The 25,286-nt window shown below is 33.8% G+C and overlaps 1 protein-coding gene across 2 annotated transcripts; it reads left to right on the top strand.

The window, feature by feature from the left end:
- Positions 1 to 855: 855 nt before the first annotated feature.
- Positions 856 to 20,020, top strand: LOC140871246 (dual specificity protein kinase YAK1 homolog). 2 transcript variants are annotated; one of them, XM_073273663.1, is made up of 18 exons: positions 856 to 1,555; positions 4,788 to 4,987; positions 7,728 to 7,881; positions 7,965 to 8,074; positions 8,159 to 8,228; positions 8,332 to 8,414; positions 8,503 to 8,581; positions 8,663 to 8,703; positions 9,089 to 9,211; positions 10,750 to 10,900; positions 11,817 to 11,931; positions 12,015 to 12,097; positions 16,720 to 16,794; positions 17,115 to 17,189; positions 17,278 to 18,086; positions 18,608 to 18,766; positions 19,232 to 19,561; positions 19,814 to 20,020. In XM_073273663.1, exons 1-17 carry the CDS (start codon positions 1,358 to 1,360, stop codon positions 19,515 to 19,517), a joined length of 2,811 nt encoding a protein of 936 aa, XP_073129764.1. In that variant the 5' UTR covers positions 856 to 1,357; the 3' UTR covers positions 19,518 to 19,561; positions 19,814 to 20,020. The 2 variants fall into 2 exon arrangements, with proteins under 2 accessions (XP_073129764.1, XP_073129763.1); XM_073273662.1 differs by having other exon boundaries at positions 8,482 to 8,581.
- The last annotated feature ends 5,266 nt before the right edge of the window (positions 20,021 to 25,286 follow it).

The following is a 25,286-nucleotide window of genomic DNA, read 5'->3' as shown; positions in this document are numbered from 1 at the left end:
AACATTAAAAAAACATATTAAAAAAGTGCTTAAATTTTTGTTCACCCTTCCATATTTAAAAATCCTAAATACGCCTAGATGTACTTGTATTGATAGAGTTTTAATATGGTGAATGATGAGCACTCATCCTGTACACTTATGTGTGCACCGTTGATGTGACATTCTCTACATTCTATAGGTGAACGTCACATCAATAGGTGCATAAAATTGATGGATTGAATTGACAATTTCTCAACTCGCCTAAAAGGTGGGCCGACCTGCACCGCCCCGCCTAATGGTGGGTTGTGGTGGGTTGCGGGTTGGCCCGCAAAAACCCACCAATTTACACGTGAGCCCGCGTGTTGGTCCGTCCCGCCACCTAAAATAAGTAAGTTGAGTTGGTGTTTTCCCAACCCGCCTAAAAGGTGGGTCGGCCCCCCACTCCCGCCTAATGGTGGGTTGCGACGATTGTGAGTCTACCTGTCTCGTTGACCCGTGTTGTCACCTCTAATCTCACGACAATATTTTCATGTAAGATTAACACTCTTGTGAGACGTTTCATCCGTGAGACGGGTCAACCCTACCCATATTTATAATAATAAGTAATATTTTTGACATAAAATGTACTACTTTTTAATGGATAACCCATATAAGAGAACCGTCTCAAAAAAATGACCATCGAGACCGTCTCATACGAGTTTTTGTCTTCTTGTAAAAACTCGTGAGGCTGTGGGCCAAAAAGTGAAAAAGGTTAATGGGTCGACCCGAAATAATCTGTGTCGGGTCAGACGGCGATAGTTTAAACGGGTCGAGGTGGCAGGCTTTGACAAAACCCGACTCGTTTTTATCACGTCTACTGCTGCTGACAGCGTCTCCTACCTGTTCTCTTTATCTCTCTCTGTTTTTATTTTTAAATAAAATAAAATTATAATTATAATTCTTTTGTTCTTCCCTTCCTTGTCTTGTCACTCGCATATCTGAAGAAATTGAATTCAATCCTCTTGTTTTCAATTTCAATCGCGATTGTCGATTGAGGAATTTGCTATTTGAAAATTTTTCCCCTTTAGTCGCAGCAGTGAGCTCGATCGATCGATCGATTTTGTACTCATCCGCGCTGGTTATCTTTTGCAGTATCTGATATTTTTCTTGTTTGATGGATCTTGTTTCGTGATTCTAGGCGAGTGCGATGAATTGGTGAATGAGAAATGGGGTTACAGTCTTCTGGATGGATTAAAACCAAACCTTCTCACTGGTTGCAATCCAGTTCCTGAGCTTTTTCCAGTGTTAATCCCAAGTCAATTCGTTGTATTTTTATTGTAATAGATACATAGATAAACGCGCAAATAGAGTAGAAGGGAGGGAGGGGTGTGTGGGTGTTATGGATGAGGTCTGTAATGAGACAACTGTAGGGGAATCGCAGCCTCCGGAATCTGAAGGGGATGAAAGTTCGACTTCATCTTCATCCACGTCCAGGTTGATACCATGGCGTCCGTCGCCGCTTTCCTTCCGCCCTTATTATCCACCTTTGGGTGTTAAGTTAAAGCCCCAACCTTTGCGGGTTGTTGTTAGAAAGCCTGTAAGTGATCCCCGCCTGTCTTATTTCTTGAATTTTTGCATGTTTTTGGGTACCATCTCGTGTAATTATGGGTTTTATGTACGATCAATCCTACCCGCTCATCGGTGGCTTAATCTCTTATTCATTGATCAGAAGTTTATTTTATGTTGATATCAACAGATGTAGAGACCAGAAACTATTGCATATGTATCATGTATGTATTGATACCATGTCGTGGTTAAAGACGTGCTGATTCTATCTAAGAATGTGATCTTTTATCCTATCATGACCTATTTTCCTGGGAATTTTAATGAGAGGGGACTATAATAATGACATAAAACACGAGAAGGTGATTAAGTATCTTATCTGTCTGTTAAGTGCAGGTGGTTCAGAAAAACCTCTTTTGTTTCTTTGCATGAACAATTGTAGAGATAATCCTCAATTACTCTAATTTTCTTTTTAAAAAAGTTCTATTTACATAGATAAAATTATGTGTTCTAGCATTTAGGCTCCATAGACATTGTTAGTGTGTGCCAATTGCTAACTTTGATTAATTGACGATGGAATGTGGAAAAATCAATTTTGACCAGGATATAAATAGTTGTTTAAGATTGTCAAAGTAATTGCCTTGTGCAAATGACCATAGGGATGCAGAAAAATGAGTGGTTATAGATAATTGGGAATCCTTCAAAATCTGTTGTCAGCCATTCGAGCCCGAATTTTAGCTCTCTGATGACTACATTATGTAGATGATTTTCGTATTCACCATAATGTTATGGTTTCATATTATTGTGTGTGTGTCTACATACACGCACACACACACACACAAATGCATATATATATGCATATACATACATTTATATGTATATATATAATTTCGATCCCCCGCACCCTAGCGTGCAGGAAAATCGTGGGCGACAACTAAAACATAATAGTGTGTTTTAGCAGTCCTATAAAAAAAATAGAAACCCCTAAAACATTGGGGTGCAGTAAAACATGGCAGTGTGTTTTAGCCATTTCCTTTTATATATATACTGTGTTTTAGCAGTCCTATAAAAAAATAGAAAGCTAAATCACACTACCATGTTTTAGCAGTACACTATCGTGTTTTAGCATTCGCTCACGAATTTCCTTCACACTAGGGTACAGAGGATCAAAACCACACACACACACACACACACACACACACACACATATATATATATGTTTGTTGTATAAAATGAATTTCTTACACAGTTACAAGTTGGATAGAATGGTGATTGTCACGGCTTTCATCAAATGTATGAGAATTCAGTAATCTGTTTATTGGGGTTTTTGAGTTGAACTCCGCTCTACCTTGAAATACTGATCCTTTTTTGGCATAAACTTTTGAAAACAATAAATCTTTGTTTTTCTGCATTTTTTTTTTTCAGCTAAGAGACTTGGATGTTATTTTTTCCTTTAATCTTTACTTTTGTATGTAACATCATTACACACAATCACTTCATTGCATGCATCTCATTGAGGTTCAAAACACATTATTGGAATCCGTCACTGCATGTATCCCATTTTGTTTCGCTATGCATTATTTATTGGTTTACAATTATATTACGGTATTACCATAAGATATTGTCCTAGTCGAGTTGAAAGTGGCCAAAAGCTAAATGTTGCCTTATGATATTCTGTGGACGACTTATCACCAGTTCTTATCAGAAACAGAATGGGAGAGGAAATAATGGAGTTCATATTGGAATGAGTTGAGGGCAGTGAGCACTTTCCGGAAATGACTTTGGCAATGATTTTTCGGGAAATTTTTTTTTAACTGAATTTAAAAGATGTTTTAAGTCAAAAAGTAACTAAATCTAAGGCCTGGAGATCAGGATCTTTTGGCTGTATATTGGAACCAAAGTGCCGATTGAACCAGCAAGGTATGGGTAAGATGGATTGAGATTATACCAATTGTCAATACATCTCTAATAAGAGACAGCTCAGGCAACAATGGTAGGAACATAAAGAAACACAGAGGAACATTGGATACTCAGCACGATATGGAATTGATGTACTGCATCTGGAAGCTAGATTGACTGGATGAAATTTGGATTACATTAATTCTAAATTAACCCCAAAAACACTGTTTCTCGTTATAGTTTTGTCTCTGGTCTGTGTTGCTTATGTTCTTAATGTGACAATACACAAGGATTTGGAACTTAGAGTACTGTTATAAGCTAACCTAACTCTTTGCATCTGTATTACTGTTACATTGTTGTCTCACCATTGTGGTGCGTATTTTGTTAACTTTGATATATTTATCTTTGATTTTCCAATTCACATGGTAAATGTTGGTCTCGTCCTCCCCGCCCCTTTTCTGAGAAACTAGGATATTTGCACACACGATGTGTGTGACGAAAGTTTTTTTATACTTAATTTTAATAAAAAAGAATTCTAATAAATTTATAACAGTAAAAATAATTTTTTTTGTTAAGAATGATAACCATAAGTAGTTAAAACATCATTTATTCTATTAGGTATTTCCTATTCCATTAGTTTTTTCAAATAATTTGAAATTTGGAAATAGTTAAATAAAATGATTGTACTAAATATTAAATAAAAAATAAAAGAAATAGAGATAGTGGAGAGAAACAGTTTTAGTGTGTGTGTTTTTTAAATATTTTTTAATATTCTTGGCATACCAAGAGACCAACTAAGGGTCTCTTGCATAATAATAGTAATAGATGAGCTAAACTAAATTTGTGGATGTGTGGTTTATGATGAACAAAAAATTACTTCGTGATGTGCTTCAAGTTGTTGTTGATTTATTAGCAGTGATGTATAACCTTGAATGGTTACGAAATGTTGTCTGCTGTTCTTTGATGCTTTAAATGTTGATGTTTTAGTTTCGGCTTCTATTTTACTTCTGTTGTCCTTAGATGAATGCTCCTTTAATGTGTTGTGCATGATGTCATAGCAACAGGAAATTATGCAGAAGATTTAAGAATGGCAACTATCTCAAAGTCATAATGAATTTGATTAGATCTTTGAAGTTTGGTTTATCTTTTTGTTCAAGAGGGAAAATTACTCATATTGACTCAAGTGTTACTAACTTTGGAAAGGTAGTATGTGTAGGATGAAATCTTTTTCAGAATTGTTAATTCAGATCTTAAGCATTGCTTATTTGGTTTGTTAGATCGTTGGACCTTCAGGGTTATTTTAATTGTTGTCTGGAATCTTGGCTTTGACTTGGAGATGTGTCAGTGACATTTGTTCCATGTTGCAGTTGGTTGTCAGGTTGACCAAAGATATTGTTGAGATATATCAAGCATGCAACTCTCAGTTTCGTTATGCAGAGGAATTGAATCCAAAGAGGTTCTTGACATCACCATCTGAAGGTCTTTTCAATGATGGCTTTGATAATGCAAACTCAGACCTTATTCTTACCGTGAACTTCGTTCTGATCAATTTAGACTCAGGGAGAAGGTATGTTTCTATGTAAATATTGCCATTCTGCTGATTATCATCTAGTAGGTGTTTGATTCGTTGAAGGAATTGAGTGGTAGGTAGCACTTTAATCACAGGGATGTGAAGCGCTGATTTGTTTATAATGTATTAAAATCCAACGAGTGACTATGTGGTGCATGTATGCAAACACAAGTATGCCATGAAGGATTTTATTTATGATTTCACTAGCACACTTTCAAGAGGGTTGCGATTGTAACCTTGCTTTTACTATTATACCTTAAAGACACTGACCTCTTGTATCTAATATCTGAACAAAGCATTCAGAACATCAGTTTAGATCTATAGTACAATTCCTTTTCTTCCTAATTGTATCACCTTCTATTTACTTAATGAAATAGTTTTTAAATGTTGTTGAAAGGTTGAGTATGGATATGGGAGGGGTTATAGGCTTATAGCCCCTTATATTTTGAGTGCGATTAGGGAAGCCAGTTCTTTCTTAGTTCACCTTGAAGGCTTGAACAATCATCCTCGTTTTAGCATGGTCCAATCTAACGGTCACAAGTTCAGGTGTTATAGACGTACTTAAATTCCAATTCTTCTATCAAATATCAGATTTTGTGAACTCTATGGTTTTCATTCGTTTAAACATTATAAACATTGAGTTGGTTGGTGTTTTATTCAACTGACAATTCTCATTACATGTCCAGCACTTGCATGAACAATTTCTATTGGTCTTCTAAGATCCTACTAGTATCCTAAGTCATTTATAGTTCATTGTTTCTTGAAAAGGATGGGGTAAGGGAAGTGTTGTAAGTATACAATAAAAAATGTGATTTTGGGATATGCCAGGTTTAGAAATTTTCATTTTAAGAAAAAATAATCTAATGTTTGTTCGACAATATTATTTGTAATGTGACTTAAATTTGAATGTTATTGGCAATTACAATGTCCTAAAAAGCGCTAGGCGGTAGGCGGGCGGCGACTCACCGCCTAGCCGCCTAGGCGAGACCTAGATGATTTTTTAAAAACCTAAATAATAAATAACTTGGGATATTCATGAGTTTTATTATAAAATATAATTTTTATGTCTTATGTTTTTCAGTTGTTGTACAAAACTCTTATAAAATTTTGATAATAATAATAATAATAATAATAATAATAATAATAATAATAATAACAACAACAGTATAGATATTAACAGTGTGTTTGAATGTCTAAAAAATGGAATTGGATTTGGATTTGGAATTGGATTTGGATTTTAAAATCCATGGAATTGAAATTCCATTTTGTGTTTGGAAAAAAAGTTAAAATATATTTTGGAATTTGATAATATAAATTTTGGATAAATGATATTTTATAAAAAATTATAAAAAAAAACTTAAAATTTATAAGTAAAGTATATGAATTTATTATTAAAAATAATTTTATTGCTTTATAAACTCAAATCCCGTGAAATCCGACCAATTTTTTCAAGATTTCACTTAACCAATTGAAATCCTATGAAATCCCATCAAATACCAATCCCGTTTTGAAATCTCAAGTTGCCAAACACTGAAACGGTATTTTCAATTCCAAATCCCATCAAATCCCGTCCAATTCCCGTGATCCAAACACAGTGTAATAGATATCAAGTTTTCTTGTGTAATATGAGATTTAATCTGCGCTTTTTCTTTCCTATTGTGTTTTTTTCCCGCGTCGCGTCTCTCTCTTTAATTTTTTGATTTTTAATTTTTTTAAATAAAAAATAGTAATTGCCTAGGCGGATTTTCTGCCAGCCTAGGCGGCGTGGGCGCTGCCTAGGCAGGAGATTAGGCGGGCAACGCTTAGAGGCATAGCCTAGCAAGAAAGCGAGGCGGTGGGCAACCGCCTACCGCCTAGGCGGGCCTAGGTGCCGTCTTTTAGAACACTGGGCAATTATAACCTTCAATGTAAATAAATCACACTTTTTCTTCAATTTAAGTGTTTTTCTTTATTTTTGCTTTTTATCTACCAATTTTCTCCGCAATCAACAATTCTATTTTAGTCACCAATCATCCTTTGCAATACTCATTCATGGCTTCATCGCCTCTTTTCTTCTTCACTGCCTCCCATCATGGACACCAGCCACCGCCACCGCAAACCATTTAATAAAATATTAACTAGCAGCATCAATTTGATTAGTTGATCTATTGGACCAAATTTATTTGTTAAGATAGATACAGATGAAACATGGTTATTAACAAGTACGTAGTGAAGAGAAATTCCAGAAACTGTATTGTGACCTTACTACGAGATGCTTCTTTTTGACAATATTCGAAATATCTTAGGTTCTTGATCATTGTTGAAACAGCAGTTCTATAAGCAGCTCCTCACTGTTTTGCTCAAGTAGATATGCTTTCAGAAAGAAAAATTCACTGCATTTTTTCTTTTAGAGTACCATAATTTTCCCAGTTACATGTTGAGAGAAATGTTTGAGAGCAAGAACAAAATGGAAGCGTATCTTTTTAGTTCTCTGAACGGACATGACAAGATTAATTGATAAAGAGACATAACACATTTTCTCACCTTAGACCTACATTCATATGAATGAATTGGGTATGTGATAGCTTACTTTGGGTTTTTTTAACACTTATCTTTATATCAAATAAAACAGATACAAACTACATTTCCTCATGTTCCACTTTACCCATTTTACATTCCATTTTCTTCCTTTCTTTATCTCAGGAGGAAATATAAGATGCTGGCAAAATAAGTTGTTACCTGCTTCTCTAATATGCAGGTACATTGCCAAAGATGTTCTTGGTCATGGGACATTTGGTCAGGTTGCCAAGTGCTGGGTTGCCGAAACGAACAGTTTTGTTGCTGTTAAGATAATTAAAAATTTACCTGCTTACTATCAGCAGGCATTGGTTGAAGTTTCTATTCTAACAACAGTAAAGCCCTTCCATTGGATTTTTTAGTTTTATCTGATTTAACTGCAAAACTCACCTGTAATGTTTATTTAAATTTTCCGCAGTTAAATAAGAAGTTTGATCCTGATGATAACCACCACATTGTTCGAATATACGATTATTTTGTGTTTCAACGTCATTTGTGCATTGCTTTTGAGCTGCTTGACACAAATCTGTAAGTTTTTTATCAAATTATTTAAAGTGTGATGACTATTAATTACATGTGAATACATAGTCACAACATTAACATTTCTTTTAGGTACGAGCTTATAAAGTTGAACCATTTTCGGGGTTTGTCATTGAACATTGTGCAGTTATTTTCAAAACAGGTAGCGGATTCCTTTCTTCAGATTGTTGTTTTGCAAAAAGTTAATCCATGCCACAACCATGCATTTTTTAATCTGTGCTCTAAATTTGATATCTCCCATCCAGATATTATGTGGATTGGCGTTGATGAAAGATGCTGGTGTAATTCATTGTGATCTGAAGCCAGAAAACATATTACTATGCACAAGGTGAGCTGCTCCTTGTTTATGTTGGACTATTTGAAGTGTTTATCGTCGTCTGCATCTTCATTTCTAGGGTTTGTTACAAAATTGACAGTGTGAAGCCAGCAGAAATCAAAATCATAGACTTTGGATCAGCCTGTATGGAAGATCGAACTGTTTATTCGTATATTCAGGTGACCATCTTACAATGTAGAACTGTCAAGTGCTTGATTGTGATTAAGTGTATAATTTTCAATTTTTTGTTTCATTTGCAGAGTAGGTACTACAGATCTCCTGAAGTTCTTCTTGGATATCAGTATCCTTAACATATAAGATCAAATTTTTTCTTGTATTTTCCAGTCCTATGTTTTGTGCATCAACCCTAAAGCATTTAAGTCTTATGACTGAATACCTTTCATGTCAGAGAAGAATGGTTCAGATGCATCCTCCATTCATGTCATATATGACATTGCTCGTTGCATTTCCCTTTTCCTCCTTCGTAATAGAGGTGTAATAATTAGATAGATCCTGGGCAACCATAAAGACACCAATTAAATCATCCACTCATTTTGAGGAACTGGATCCTCGGGTCATCCTTTTCTTCCCTTTTCTTGTTTTTCATCTTCTTGTTTAAGGATTCTCCTTGTCGAACAGATATTTTTGTGCTGTAAATCATGCTTTGGGATCTTAACATAGCCCAGGTATACTACAGCGATCGACATGTGGTCATTTGGCTGCATAGTTGCAGAATTATTTCTGGGTCTGCCATTATTTCCAGGAGCTTCAGAGTTTGATCTTCTGAGGAGGATGATTAAAATACTCGGGTACGATACTTTATTTTTTCAAAAGTTTAATTAAATCTTACACCTTTTATTCAATAACTACTGAAATAATTTAATATCCCGCTACTTGTTGTACGCCCTGACGTTTACGATAAACACCTTGTGACGAGTGGGGAAAAATGCTGGGATTTATGCTCTCAGAGATTTCATCAGTTCCAATCCTGTGTCTTTTTCTTATTTGCTCATTTGATGCTTTGATTAGTATGATAATTGCTGCTCGTAAATACAGTATAGTTCATAGAATTGAGTGATCACAGTGCTGGTGCTACCATTTTCATTTTATTTGAGCAGGTTTTACTGAGTTCAGTCAGGTATTGAATTTGTATGTAAGAAATTGTTGGTTATTTTTATGGCATCTACCAACTAAATTGAGTCAAGTAAAAAGCTTGCATGCTTCATGAACCACCCTAGTTTTTAAGCTTTTAGCAAATCAATAAGAAGATACTGGGTCCTTTGGAAACTACAAGATGCTCAGTCCTGATTATATTTACTGACATCGGATTGGAATAACTGGTTGTCAAGTCTCAAAATGGACAAGGTCTAGGTGAAGTATGAGTCTCAAAGTAACAGGTTATACTAAGGTGATTATGAGTTATCATCAGTGCTAATTAATCTTACGTCCAAATGAACCACGATGTATCTCACTGGAATTTCGAAAATGTGGGCGAGATATAATTTTACTTTGTTTATTCATCATTGTCATTCATTGACATGTAGTGGCGCCTTACTGAGTCGTACAATAAGTTGCTATATCAAATTTTCATCTTTGAAATGTGAAATTTCACATGTACCAATAATGCAGAATCATGATGTTTGGAATCTCCATCGGTGGTGAAATAAGGGAAATAGAGAAATGTAGGCTTTATAGATTGTTAGATGAGCTGTTGGGGAATAATACTGATGTTCTTATAGAGTGACAATTTAGTTGAAATAAAGCAGCCTTGACATTAGTTACAAGTTTTCAAGGTAGTTAGAAATGCCCACTGATTTATCAATATAATATTGAAACAACTGGTTTGGTTGGAGAGAAACAGGAAAATATTCGAAAATGGGGATGAATCGGTTGGTGAATGCTGGGACAAGATAAAATTTACGGTTCCGTTTTGGATTTTGAAGACTAAGGAGTTCATAGACTTTTCGGTTTCAGATTTGTATACGGATTGGAGTCTTATATTATGCTAAGTTGACCTCTGATCCACTTTTTGTAATTATCACCTCTTAAATCCTTACGAATATATATCGTTTCCTTTCAAAAAAAGAAAGCACTAATGTTTATCTAAACAAATTCTACTCGATAAACTGTGAGTAAACAAACATTATAATTGCCTGCATGCATCCCCTTGTCCACCAGACATATGATACTTTGCCTACTCTTTTTGAGCAGGTTAATTGTTAAAATGCTTTATTTTATTTTATTTTTTTGTTAGAAGCCTAATATGTGGGTAACCTTCTCTCTGCATTCTTTACTTATCTCTTACGATCATCTGAATGTCTTGATAATGTAAATTTGAAATTTGCAGGGGTAAACCTCCAGATTATATTTTACGGAAGGCCAAAAACACCAATAAGTTTTTTAAATTCATGGGGAGCATCAACGAAGAGGAAAGTAGCCAGACTCCTAGAAGTCATTGTAGTCTGTACCAAGTTTTGACCGAAGACGAATATGCAATTGTAAGTGCCTCTTCAATATGAAACCATTATAACTTTATTGTTTAGTTACCTTCCGGCGGTGACGATATACTGATGTAATCCAGTATTTGAACTCTGAATGCCTCATTCATTTTTATTTTTAGGATTTGAAGCTTTTGTATACCCCATCTCCTTGCTCCCCTCCCAAATTTGCTGTCAAAAAATATCGTTGTGAAACAGCTCAAAAGTGGAAAATATAACATGGTCTGAGAGAAATGTTGCTCTCATTGTTTATCTATATTTCAGTTACCTGTGCTCTAATTGTTTATCTATATTTCAGTTCTCTTACAAAATACGATTTTTAAGGATACGATTATACGAGCATGAGAAGAAATGCAAGCAGCTACAAAATCCTAATGGTAACTGGTTGCGGGTTCTGAACAAATTACACTACTAATTAAGACTATGCACAAGGAAACAAATTAATAGCTGTCCTACAATCACTTAGTATTGTATTGCGTGGTCTCCATTATTTTGGAACATTTACCATTCTTTTTCGTTTATCAATCAAATCTGCGTTCTTACACTGAGAGGTTTATGACATCTTCTTTCTTCAAAACCTAAGAACATTCATAATATGCATTTGTGAAGAATTTTAGATTCCCATTCCGTTCCTTTTATGTATACCCAGACTGAAAATGTTTTTGGTCGAATCAAGCCAATACCATAGCACGAACGGATGCCTGAGGCCCATATGCTAATTATAACACAGTAAATTATTTGCCATTTGTTCCATCATCTGCTCGTATTAAAGTATTTATGCATTTATCATTGCAATTTGATATGTTCTGCATAGTAATAGGAGTTTGGACAGCATAGTCGCCTTGCTCTTGTTGAACTTCTCTGGTTGGTTTATATTTTAGCTTTATCATAATTATTAATGTTCCTTTGGATTTAGAGGGAGTCAAAAAAGCCATCAATTGGGAAGGAGTACTTTAATCACATGAATCTTGAAGCAATTGTAACAAAGTATCCTTATAGAAAGAATTTGGCAGAGGAAGACATTATTAAAGGTCATTATTCATATTCTATCAGGAAAATGGGCTGTGCATGTTTCAATGTATTTTGTTTAGTGAAAGTGACTCTGTTCTTGCAGAAAATGGAATGCGACTAGCACTAATTGATTTTTTGAAGGGGCTTGTTGAGTTTGATCCTGAAAAACGATGGTCTCCCTTGCAGGTGATTGAAACTTCGCTTCCTGTCTATTTTTTTTTTATGAGAAACGATAATATATTATATATTTGAAAGATGTAATTACAAAAGGCGGACAAAAGATCCGCGAATGACAAAAGAAAATACCAACTCCCTAATCAAATCAACAGTAAGCAAAAGTCCAATCTCTTAATAAATTTGAGATTGAAACATTCTCAAACTCTTTAAGAGATCTACTCCACGTAGTAGTCCTAATCTTGATCTTTTCCCAACATTCCTCTGTTGTTAATTCAATATTTTCGAAGATTCTTCCATTCCTCTCCAACCACACCGACCAACAAATGCTATGAACCACCATCGTCCAAAAAATTCTCTCCCTCTTGCCTAGACGATAGCCAAGATCTGTTGCGAATAAATCCTACGTTGATCTTGGTGTTACCCAAACTAACCTCATCTCCATCAAAGCTCTAATCCACAATCCGTACGTGAAAGGACAATGTAAAAGCATGTGATCCTGAGTTTCCGTCTCTTTCCGACATTGCACACACCAATTTGGACTCAAAGCACGCGAAGACCATCGCCTCTGCATCAAATCCGAAGTCGGCAATTTACCCAACATTGCTGACCACGAGAAAACTTGAATCTTTGTTGGGATCGGAACTTTCCAGATGACGTTAAAAAAAGAAAACACAGGAGAACCGCTATTTGCTTCCTGTCTATTATTCAAGCACCTCCCCTTGTGGTCCACCTATTGTTTCTTATTTTCATGAGCTTGGTGGTTTTATGCATTATTGTTATAGCCATTTTATGTTCTTGCTGCTTGTCACACACAAATAGCCATTTTATGTCATATCCATTTTATGTTCTTGCTGGAATTGACTGAAAACATAAAATATTGATTGCATATAGATATAATTTGTTGATGATTCTTTCTTTCCTTGGTATATTTCATTATAGTATAGGTTTTTTTCCATGGTATTTGTGTGTGACAAGTAACATCTTGGATAAAATGAAATGACCTTGTTCTTGCCCAATTCTTGCATTGATGTAGACAATGTACTTTGAGAAAAGGACAGGAGGAAGAGAGAGGGAAAGGGCCGTAAATTCCTAAGATCTTTCAATTTCTTTCCTTTTTTCCTTAAATTCCTGTTAATACATTGAATGAGTTATAAAATATGTAGAAAAATCAACTCTCTCGTTTTTCTGTTGGATTGTCTTTCATCATAATCTAAGAAAACATATTTTCATAGCAGTGATGATTATGTGGACAGTGGGATCAGAGATAAAATGTGGTTAAATTTCTGGTTAAGCCTAACTTTGGCAGAACCAAGTGACGTTCCGAGAAGCAGCATATGAAGAAACTTTAAACTTTATAAATATATCTCAGAACCTAATAGGAATGGGGCTGATTTTTTTCCTTTGCCTTGATCTGAATTGCATGTGCAAACTTGGGCATCTGACCTTAGATTTGCATCAGGAAATTCAAGTCAACAAAGAAAAATTAAATTCTAAAATTATCAGAATTCGGAAATTATCCTTGTTTATAAACTTCTGAGAAAGCGTGAATCTGGTAAGTACTTCCCCTGCCAGGCATCTCAAAATTTTAGTGATGACTTGACATAACAACGCAATATATACTAATCCATAAAATCTGGGACCCGGTATTTGCCTGTGAAGTAAAGCACCTTGGAACCAAAAACTCTGTAGATAATCTTTGTCTTTGGGATTGGATTGGGAATGTGATTGAATGCTGTGCCCACTCCAAAACTTATGTTGTCCAACCTCATACTATATTTTTACGTTGAGTTTCGATGAATATTTTAAGGTTCACCCCCCTCACCATGAGTCATGCCCACTCACATGGGACATATAATACATATCTTTTTATGACAATATCCATTTGTAGATATGTGTGTGTCTTGCATCTTGCTTCCTTTTAAATATGTTATTATTTTTTATCAAGTTTTTCAAATTTATCTTTTTATTTGTTTTAAAACCATATTGTTAAGAGACAGAATTGATGGAATCATGATTCGTTTCCATTTATTTTTACTTGGCCACACCCAACATGGAATAAGTAACCCTTAATTTCACATCTTGATTACATTATTGACACTGGACATTAATATCTGAACTCTCCTATGTTATGCTTTATTGCTGATATCGTTGTTTGAGTTTCCCACTCGGTCCCGTGTTTATTGTGATTGTAGCATGAGAATAATGTTACTGAAAATGGCTATTCTAGATGGTTGGATTATGTATCGCTACATATTTATTTATGTGTATGTCTCCACAAAAACATTAGCCCATCTTGTTGGCTCCTGGAAAATAGTCCTATATGGTTCATGAGTACTGGCAGCTTCGTTGGAAATTTGAAACCAACATTTGGGTTCTTCTATTCTTACAAATTGGATGAATAGATCTTTCAGTTTTAGGGGTCAGGGAAAGAGGTTCTTTGCAAATTCCTTTTCTGTCTCGGATGTGGCAAACAAAACCCCTTTAATTAGTTGGATGCCAAGAATTCCTATACAAATAGGGCACTGAAAGTGTTTGGTAAACTTTTTTTAAAAATATCTTATAAGATAGGAAATTTAGTTGTTAAACAGATTATAAGTTGTTTTTATATAAATTGGTTCACCTCAACTATTTTACGAGATCTTATTATAATATTTTAGAGGACCTAAATATCCCAACATCTATTATACTCTTAAGTATATCCTTTCATCTCCACTTCCGAAAAAGCAACTCCACCCAATCTTGCTGCAACCCAACACCATCACCACATCACTAATGGCGGTCATCGCCACCTTCTGGAACCATCCCGCCCCCACCTCCTGTTCTCGAATCCAGAAATCTCTATCAATGGTGCAGGTCCACTGCATGCTGTTGAGGCCAACCGATCAAACCCTTCCTACACAATTCCCATCGGGATGAATATTCAATGTGTATTCATGGGTTGCGCTGGTGAAGAAAAAGTATTCCTGCATAATTCTTGTTGGAAGAAAATTTTCGTCCAATATTTTAGTTTGAAAATATCTCGAGTCTTGGATCAGGTTCGAAATATCGGGCCAAATGATTTAACGAAATTAATGGATCTCCATTGAACTCATACATTTTCATTTATTTGTATAAAAAGATTATTATATCATCTAGGGGTTAATTGCGTCTAACATAAATTTCGCACATCTTCTCATTTATTAAAAACATATACATATCCATTGAATTGTTTAAAACAAAAAGTTGATTTTGAATGATTAAAACTATTTTATGAAAAATAAATATTTATATAATTTTCATAATATTATGTCTTTTTTTTAAAGAAAAATTAATGATATAAAATCTTACAATGCCAAACATATCAATGTTTTTAAGCTCCATTATCTTCTTTTATCCTAAGATCTTAACTGCTTATTTTAAAAAACCTTACTGCTTATAAGCTGTTAAAACAACTTATAAGGTAAAAGACTTTATAAGCTACTTTAAACAAATGTAGTTAAAACCCTCTAAATTTCATTCCAGAATCTCTTTTAACTCAATATTTTGCTTAACCTATGATGTAAATATAGAAGATACGGTTTATTCAATCTTCATCTAAGTTGAAATGATTGGTCTCTCGCTTCCCTCATCACTAACTTCTTGATGAAGAAGTGGCAATTGAAAGAAGAGATTTTTTGTTGTGGCATTTGTATAAAATATTGAGTGCTGATATGAGAGACAATTATTGGTGCCATATAGTGATTGTTTTAAGAAATTATTTAGTAATTAATGGTTAAAAATATTGTTCAAAAAATTTTCAAAGAAAAATCCAAGAAAAACCTTGGAAAGAAGCAATGCTGTAAATGGCGGGAGGCGGTGGCGGGGTGGTCAGTGACCGCCTAGGTGGTTGAATTTTTTAGCCTCTTTTATAGGTGATTATAATTATAATTATATATAATCATGCAATGTAACTACAAGTAATCATAATTTTATGTAATATATGTAATTAAATAATGTTTATGCAAAATAAGTTTTATACAATATAATACAATGTAGACAGAGTGCAAATAAATATATAAATACAAACTAACAAGATAATTAAGGTGGTGGCTGATGGTGGCGGGCGGCTGGAGGCAGGTGGTGGCTATGGTGGAGGGCACTTGAAACCAAAAGTAAATACAAAAGAGAGTGATATGTGCTCTTATTATTTGTAAGGTTTTTAAATTGATTGACTTTGAGTGGTTTTTAAAATTATTTGACTTTGACTGTTGATTGAGATTTTAAAATCATTGACCGCCTCGCCCGCCGGATAGCCTTGGACCGCCTATAAAGACCGCCTTAGATAAAGGCGGGGCGGTCAAGGGCCGCCGACCGCCTAGGCACCACCTCCTAGGCGCCTCGATCGCCATTTAGAACACTAGAAAGAAGAAGTGAATAGTGAGGAGGCACTGGGGAACACATCCTTGGATTTTCATTCCTCCAGAAATTCAGAAGGGGAAGAAAACTATGATTCATACGATTTTAAAATAGTATACAAAGACCGGTGCCAAGCATTTGCTAAAGACTTTGTATTTTTCCTGGCTGTCTTTCAACTTTTACTCTTTAATTGTTTGCCATTTATTGGAGCTTGAATTTCATTGCTTCATAGCATTTGATCAATGAAGTTTCTGTAGGCCATAAAGCATCCTTTTGTGACCGGAGAACCTTTCACAGGCCCTTATAAACCTGCTCCAGAGACGCCACACATGGTTAGCGAATTTCTATTGAATTGCCTTCTCAATTTTTTATATCTGTATACCAAAATTCTGTTTTTCTCTTGTTCGCTTCTGATCTGATATTTGTTCACCAGAAAAATTATAGTTTCTTCTGATAGTGAGAATCAAGCATAGCTTGCAGTTGAACTTGTCCTTTTACTAATTTGTTTGTGAGAATAGAGCATTTCCTAGAGTTGAAATTATACATAATTTGTAATTTTGACGCATGTCGTACCTTTTTCTGCTGTAGTGGTCTTTTCCTTTTTGGTTGTCTGTAATTGCATTTTTTTTTTGTTTACATTTTTTTTTTCCAGCCTGTTTCTCAGAATGTGAAGGTTTACCATCATCCAGCTGGGGGCCATTGGTTTGCTGCTGGCCTCTCCCCCAATGTGAGCATCCGATCTTAATATGCAGATGTTTTATTTATTAGAATGCCGTGGAAATGGAGAAACATCTTGGTAGACCTTTTTCATGCAGATTTCTGGTAGGAAGCAAGTGGCAATGCCAAACAGCCCGTACCACCAAATAATGCCGTTCATGCATCCTGGTAGTTATGGTAGTTTGGGAAGCCATGGTAGCTACACGGATGGCTTGGGGCTTGGAAGCAGTTATGGAAGTTATGGAGATGGTGGCAACTTGCATGCATTTAATTCCCCTGCAGGTCCCTCTGGATTGAATATCTATGCGCAAAGTGGTATGTCAATCCTGGGGAATAGTCCTGATACAAGGCGCATGATGCAACTATCACAGGGAAATGGGATTGGTTTTAGCCCTGCAAACTTTTTACCAATGTCTCTTGGCTCTAGTCCTTCACAATTTACACCTCCTAGTTCATATAGTCATATTTCAGCTGGCTCACCTGGACATTATGGTCCTCCCTCCCCTGTGAGAAGCAATTGCCATGGATATCCTCTTGGGAAAGCGGCACCTGGCAGCCATTATAACAGAAGAAAATACTGGGCATATCCTGGAAATGCGCAACACCAAGAAAGTATATCCTCCTCTCTTTGCCAAGGGCAAGTGAACGATCTTAATGCGGGTAGTCTTTCTGAAGGGAGCTCTTCTTCATTTGTTGGCTCTCCATCACATCGACAGCCTAACTCAAGTGCATCAGCATTGAGATTCCCACAAGGAGTGCGGAGTGTGTCCTCTGGTTATTCTTCTTATAGCAAACCATATTCATCAACTCCTAGCACTCATTTGCCGCCTTCCCAAGTGAGTGGAAGTGATGAGTCAGAGTCTCATAATTTACTGCCTGATCCTGGAGATTGGGATCCCAATTACAGGTGAGCACACAAGTGCAGTAATGCTTCCATTCTATGGGAGTACCGGCTCTACTTGGTTGTTGCTTATTCTTTGCATCTCTCTATATTATATATTAGTGTCTTTTGCACGCATCATATATGTAATTTCTTTATTTTAATTAATAATTTTCGTGTTGTTTTTTAGTACGATATGATGAATTAAATATTCAAAATTTAGATTAAAAAAAAAGTATTTAGTATTCAAAAATTTAAAAGTAGATAAGATATTATAGATAAATTACAAAAGTTAATTAATCTAAACTCTTAACCTTATTAATATATTGTATATATAGATGATGGTAAAATTGTAATTTTCTTTTAGGCTCACCAATAGGGCACTCTCCTTTAATATATAGCATAGATTTTTACCCATCAATAATTTTTTTTAACATACTGCCAAATATCTTATGGGTGATCAATGCATGTTTTTTTCGTCAGCATCGTCTAAGCTATAATCATGTGATAGTGCCCATATACTATTGTCATTGCACCTTCTTTTTCAGTGAAGAACTACTTCTACAAGAGGATAGTTCAGATGTAAGCAGCATGACAACTGAATTTATGACGGGGATGCATCTAAATCAACCTTTTGTTTCTGCTGAACCATCGAGTGGCGTTGAAAGATTCAAACTCACATCAGATGCAAGTGTGTCTATACAAAGGTCGGATTTCATTCTTGAAATTTATTTTGGTATTTCAAAACAGCCTTCCCTTGTCCATCCTTGCATGTATATTAGTCCATTTGTTACTTGGGGTTGTCTACCAAGGCATCAGTTAGTTTTGAATTTTGGTTTAGAACATGGTTCGTTTGCAAGTATTTGGTTATTCATTTGTTATTCACTATATTATGGGACTTGAGAAGATGCAAACTCAACTGTGTAGTCAACAGATTTACATAAACTCGTGTTTTGATTATTATTTATTTATTGTTGTTATTGTAGTCGTCCAATGAGCATTGGCAGTAATTTTGGTCGAATCATCATTGATTGTTGTCAATCCGATTCAGTCTAGTGCCTAATATTTGCATGAAGTGTGTGTGTGTGCGCGCGTGTGCGCGTGGTTTGCTATGTTATTGGGCAAGAGGGTATCTTGGTTTGACTTACCCTTTCAGTTCACACATGATTCAGGAGTGATGGACCCTTTCCACCTTTTCCTGCTGGAGAAACAGGCAGCAACCCCTCAATCCACCGTCAGGGTCATGTCACAAAGCAGTCACATTTTATGCCTCATTTGACACAAAATGCTCTTAGTCGTTTTAGGCCGCTACCAACTCAGCGGCCTAACCAAGGGAGATCCGTGCCTTTTCGTGGCAATGAGTGGGGTCATTTAAACGTTCAAACTCCTCAATCCAGCTATCATTCTGGGGGTCCATATTCTCCTGGACGAAGAAAGGACATAGAATGGGGTAATTGAGTGCATTGAACACTAACCCCCTCTCCAAGGGCATGCGGCTCAAGGTTTGTTCTGTGCTGCATGATAAACACTCCCCATGGTGCATACATTGTTGGATACATTATATACAGATTTTATATATAAAACATGTGACATCTAGTCCTCCAACAATGCATGCTGATTGAGAGTATTTCTTTTGCGTAGCATAGACTGGATCTGGTCTCAATTCCCTTTCTTTTTAACTTCTCCCGATGGGGCATAAACAAATAGTGCCGCAATCTCTGTTGTTTCTGATTTAAGTTTTTGCTACTCTGTAGGACATAAAGGCCATTAGAGAGTCTCTCAGTGATGCTCGTGCTCCCCTCGGAGCGAGAGGCTCGTAGCTTGTTATATCGACTGCAAGAGAGTATTGTAATGAGGCTTGATAAACCCAATCCAGCCATTCATTTAATTTGCGAAAACAAAAATTATTTGTCCATGTGCTTATATTTCTTATTTATGCTTGCACTGCAGTTATATTTTCCTCCCTAGCTCTGCCCTTCCTTTTTTTTTCCCCCGTGTTTTAGGACAAAATTCAGTGTAGGTCTTCATTTTAAATTTTAAATGTTGTTTTAAAGAGAATTTTATTTGGTTGTGGGTTGCCCATTGCTGAAAAAACATGTTTTGAATTATGCTTCCCAGCCATGGAGAGCTCTTATATCTATTCAAATGAGTATTTTTAAAAAAATTTACTTGTGTATTTTGGAAAACATAACATTTACTTTCTAGTAGATTATATTATTGGGTTCGTATCTGGTTGAAATTAAATCCACATATGACGACAGATGCGTGGTTTGTGGAATAAGTGAAACTTTAATTTATTCACGAGAAAAGTAATGCTATAGTTATACAAACTGATGCATGTAACGTGAAACTCTCTCAAAATTTTTACGTTGTCCGAGGAAATAAAGCCTAAGTTTCTAAAATTAATTCAAAATTTATCCTATGACAAGATTTTACAACTGATAAGTTTTTGGCTTGTAAGGTTTGGAAGTAGATTTCAAGGTACTGTTTCATACGAAGCAGTGTTCAAAAAACGATCAACGATAGGTGGTTGATAGGTTTTTAAGAACACGTGCGAAGCATATGATGATTAAATCATGTGTGTGTAATATGAGAAAACTTGATAATGTGGCGCTACGTTTATGTGTGCAGCGACATATCAGCATTCCGAAAACGGAATGAAAATTACCAAAAGATAAAATATTAGGACTTAATTTTGACATCATAGAACACTAAAATTGCAAAAGACATTAGAAATGATAAACGCTATAATTTTGCATACATATATTTTCTTTCAATTCAAGATGCTAATTTGAAAAGACATATTTGAATGCTGCATCTGGGAGGAAAAGCATACTTAAAATAGCTTTCTATACGAGATATCCACTACAAGATTTAATTTTTGGGGTTTTAATCTCATCTCTTTGATAGACAATGCATTTGATCTCTGGGTATACCTTTCATTAGTGGATCAGTGAGATTCTCCTTTGATTCAATGGAGATAATGTCATTAGAGATAAATTGTCATATGGTATTATGTCGCGACATGCTTCGCAACATTTACATTTTTTTGCAATGTTTCAATTGTTCAACAATTTCGACTGTCATTGCAATTATCGATATATTCAATACGAGACAATCTACCAATTTTGGTATATAATCCATTAGTTCTTGAATGGGAATATTTCATTTGCCAAACACCTCCATATTTTCAAGACATTCCTAGAAATATTTGTGGCATTTTTACAGTTCATAATGAGTTTTTACTGCTTCTTATGTGGTTTAAACTGAGAATACATGTTGTAAATTCAATCGTTTCCCCCACATCTTTGGATAACTATAGCTTTTCGAATTATAAGCGTTAAACTTAGAAATCCAAACTCAAGATTTTATATCTTGTTAAATTTGGATTTAAACATGATTTCTTCAAGAATTCAAAGATCATACATTGTCATCAAATTTGACAATATCGTATTCTCCAATTTATCACTTCACTTGTTATTGGATTGATGTTCAAACTTTCAAGTTTTTCAAATTTTAAGCATTATAGCTTAAAACTTTAAATTCAGATTTTATATCTTGTAAATTTAGATTAAGTGTGATGGCTTATCAAATTTGAACTTCAACTCTTGTGTTTCATTCACAACATGAATTTTAAGCGCAAAATACTTATAAAACTTGATTTAAGATTTTATTTTTTGTAAATACAAGTTTTAAGCGTACAAAACTTACTAAATTCACTTTGAATGAAACGACGAGTACACAACAACTTGTTACAATAATACAACATTATTTATATCATTGACACACCATTTCACTTGGTTATGCAACAAGTTTTCATCAGAATTCATCAATAACGAACTCTGTCTCTAGGTCTGTTTGAAGACTTGTTGCAACAGGATCTGCAACAGTCATGTTAACTTGATTCGTTTGCCTTTCTTTGGACTCTACAGTCCTTAGCCATGTGATTTGACTTATCATAATTATAACAGTTCACTTCGAACCTTTTGACATTGTTTTTGTCAGGATATTATATCTCTTTGCTAGCATTTGATTCAACCAAATTAGCCCTTACATCCATAGATAATTTCACATTTGGTTCAGATTGTTTGATATTTTCCTCTACAATGCGCAGTCATTAAATCAAACCCTCAAAACCCATTTCATTTTTCGGGTTTTTTTCCATGATGAACAGTAGGGGTCGTTGTACTTGTAGAGGTCATTTTGGTTTAAATAACATTTTAAGATTGTTGGATAAAATACTGATCTTGGGATAAATGGACTTTATGCGGGTGAACAAAATTGGCTATGCAAAAATATTCGAGGCAAGAGTTTTACTCTTTTTTCTTAAAAAGTTATTGTCCCGCCCTGATTTTTACGGCTACTGCATGGCAATACGCTTCCCAAGATAACACGACTGTCGACTTTAAAATAGTAGCACTACAAATTTTAAAATCACACGAATTTTGAAATGTTTAGAACACTATGAATTCGAATTTTATTCGTTCAACTTAAAAATCCAAATCCAATATTTTATGTTTTGCAAAATTTGGATCCAAATGTTTTGCTTAAAATTCGAAACAACTCATGATTTAATTTTAAAGATCGAATTTAAGCGCAAAAAACTTAAAAAATTCGAACTAAGATTTTATGTCTTGAAATTTAGATTTTAAGCGTTAAAAACTTAAAAATTCGCAGAAGAATTAAACAAGAGAGAATAAAGAATGATGAGAAGAGAAATTGGTGTGTTGAATGCAAATGAGGAGAGTCCTATTTATAGATTTGAAAAACATTGGTAGAAAGTCATGTCTATTCACAAAACCGTGTAATCTTTGAGATTGAACTCATTCACAATACAAAGCCCCTCTTTACTTCCAATTCACACGGCCAAGCGGTCGTGCGAATTTGGTTTATATATAAATATATATATTTATATATATCTAGTAAAAGTCACGTGCGATGCACGTGAAAATATTTTTTGTTGTCGATAAATATTGTTAAATAAATCAATTGAGATGAGAAGATATTAACACACAGTTAATAAATGATTTTCATGGTAATGATATATATTTTTTGAAAAAAAAACATATTATATGTCTTAGTAATGTAATCAATATAATTTTCGACATCGCAACTAATAAAAATATTTGCAACATTTTCGAACAATGCAACACTTGCAGTTTCAATGTTTGTATTATATACGGTCATGATTACATCCACATTGACATTTTAAAATAAGACATTATCAATAATTCATGCAAGCTTATAAATATAAGTGTTACGTTTATTATAGTTTTACATTAACACAATATTGATATTGAGACTTATATAATGTTTACAGACCGAATTTTCTATTTTTTTTATTAATCTTGAAAAATTATGACATGCTTCGTACCATAAATTCGTTTTATTTTCTATCTCATGTGTGTATGATATATTTTTTATTTGTTAATAAGTGAGATATGCTAATCAAATTATATTAAATATGATTTTGTAATTTTCTATGTTATATGTTGATCACTATTGATTTATAAAAAAAATAGGTATAAATAATGCATTCTAAACCTTAATTTAAATTTTTGCGTCAAATATTTTTTTATTTTATATTTAGGATTTTTCTCTCTTTAACGATTTTTCATATCATGTGTTTTTTATTCTCCATACAAGAATCATTATTATCATCATCTTTAATAACAATTCTTGTGATACTATCTTCATCAATCATTTGCATTTTTCTATCGTTATTATTTAATCAGACGGTTTCTTTTTTATGCTAAAAATATTTACTTGCAAAGAATAACAATAATTTCATCATTCTTATCTCCATTCTGGTAGGTTATCGTCTTTCATTACTTATATGTCAGTATTGTTAACGATCAATGTATTTGTTGGACATCCTCTTTTATTTTTGATTTCTCGTTTTTCAAAATATACTGATCTCTTTTTGCTTACAATGCTTTCATTGCTGAAATTTTTGATTGAATTTTGAATTTTTTTAATTACAAATGTTAACATTTCATATTTTATCTCAACCGGTTTGTTGCACATTTTTTTTATTTATTCATCTGATTGAAAATTTACATCAATGTAATTTTTACAGGATCTTTAATTTAATATGAGACGTGTCATCCATAATTTTTCTAGACTTCTTTTTATTTATTTATTAACTAACCTGTAGTAGATTGATTAATATAGATATATTTACAGACTTCAATAATATTTAAATAATATCAATCTTAAAGTTTTGCTAAAAAAAGTTGAAGATATTCATCTCCAACTCTTGTAAAAATATTTTTTCATTAATTTTAACATCATATCATAAAATAATTGTTATATTTTTTAGATTTTTTGAGGAGAAAAAATAGTTAATTTTTTAAATTTCAACTTTTACATATATGATATTTGTGTGTTGGTTTGTTCTTTATTTATTATTTTGGATTAAAACTTGAGTTCACATAAATTGATTTATTTTAAAACCAATGTGTAATTTAATTTATATATATATATATATATATATATATATATATATATATATATATTAATAACGTTTAAAAATATGATATTTTGTTATATTTATGAACTCATGATATAATTATTTAGTTCAATATGTCCTTACGCAAATTAAAATACATAAGATTTTTTGTTGAAAAAATATGTCATTCCATCTACAAACAAATAAAAACTTAAGTATTTTGGTGTTTCAATCTTTTATGAAACTGGATAAGTATTTAATTTAATTAAAATTTTTGTGAAAAAAATATGTTCACTTTATCTACAAATAAAAACTAAAGTATTTTGGTATATCAATTTTTTTTGAAAACTGGAACCTTATCTAATATGCACACATTGTCAATTTTGACCTTATCATAATAATTGATTTTATAAAAGTATCCTCATAGAATTTATCGTACTAACCAAAGACAAAGTTGAAAATAGACAATAAAAACTTTGACCTTGGTTCATACTTTTATAATTGATATAGATAGATAAGTAATATAATATATTACTTTTATGTTCTAGCCAATATTTAACTTTTACATTTATATCTTTATATGTATTTATTTTTACATAAATTTGTGTAGAGTCAAAAGGCAAAGTTGTAGATTTACAATTTTAAAACTTTACCCTTCACACTTTTAGATTTAGATAGATTTATTTTTACATAAATTTGTATAGAGTCAAAGGACAAAATTGTAGATTCACAATTGTAAAATTTTATCCTTTTATTCACACTTTTAGATTTATTAT

The sequence above is a fragment of the Henckelia pumila genome, unplaced genomic scaffold, assembly GCF_033568475.1.
Source record: "Henckelia pumila isolate YLH828 unplaced genomic scaffold, ASM3356847v2 CTG_461:::fragment_3, whole genome shotgun sequence".
NCBI classification, from domain to species: Eukaryota; Viridiplantae; Streptophyta; class Magnoliopsida; order Lamiales; family Gesneriaceae; genus Henckelia; species Henckelia pumila.
Note: the sequence above shows the minus strand (reverse complement) of the source record. Positions and strands in the feature narration are given on the sequence as shown.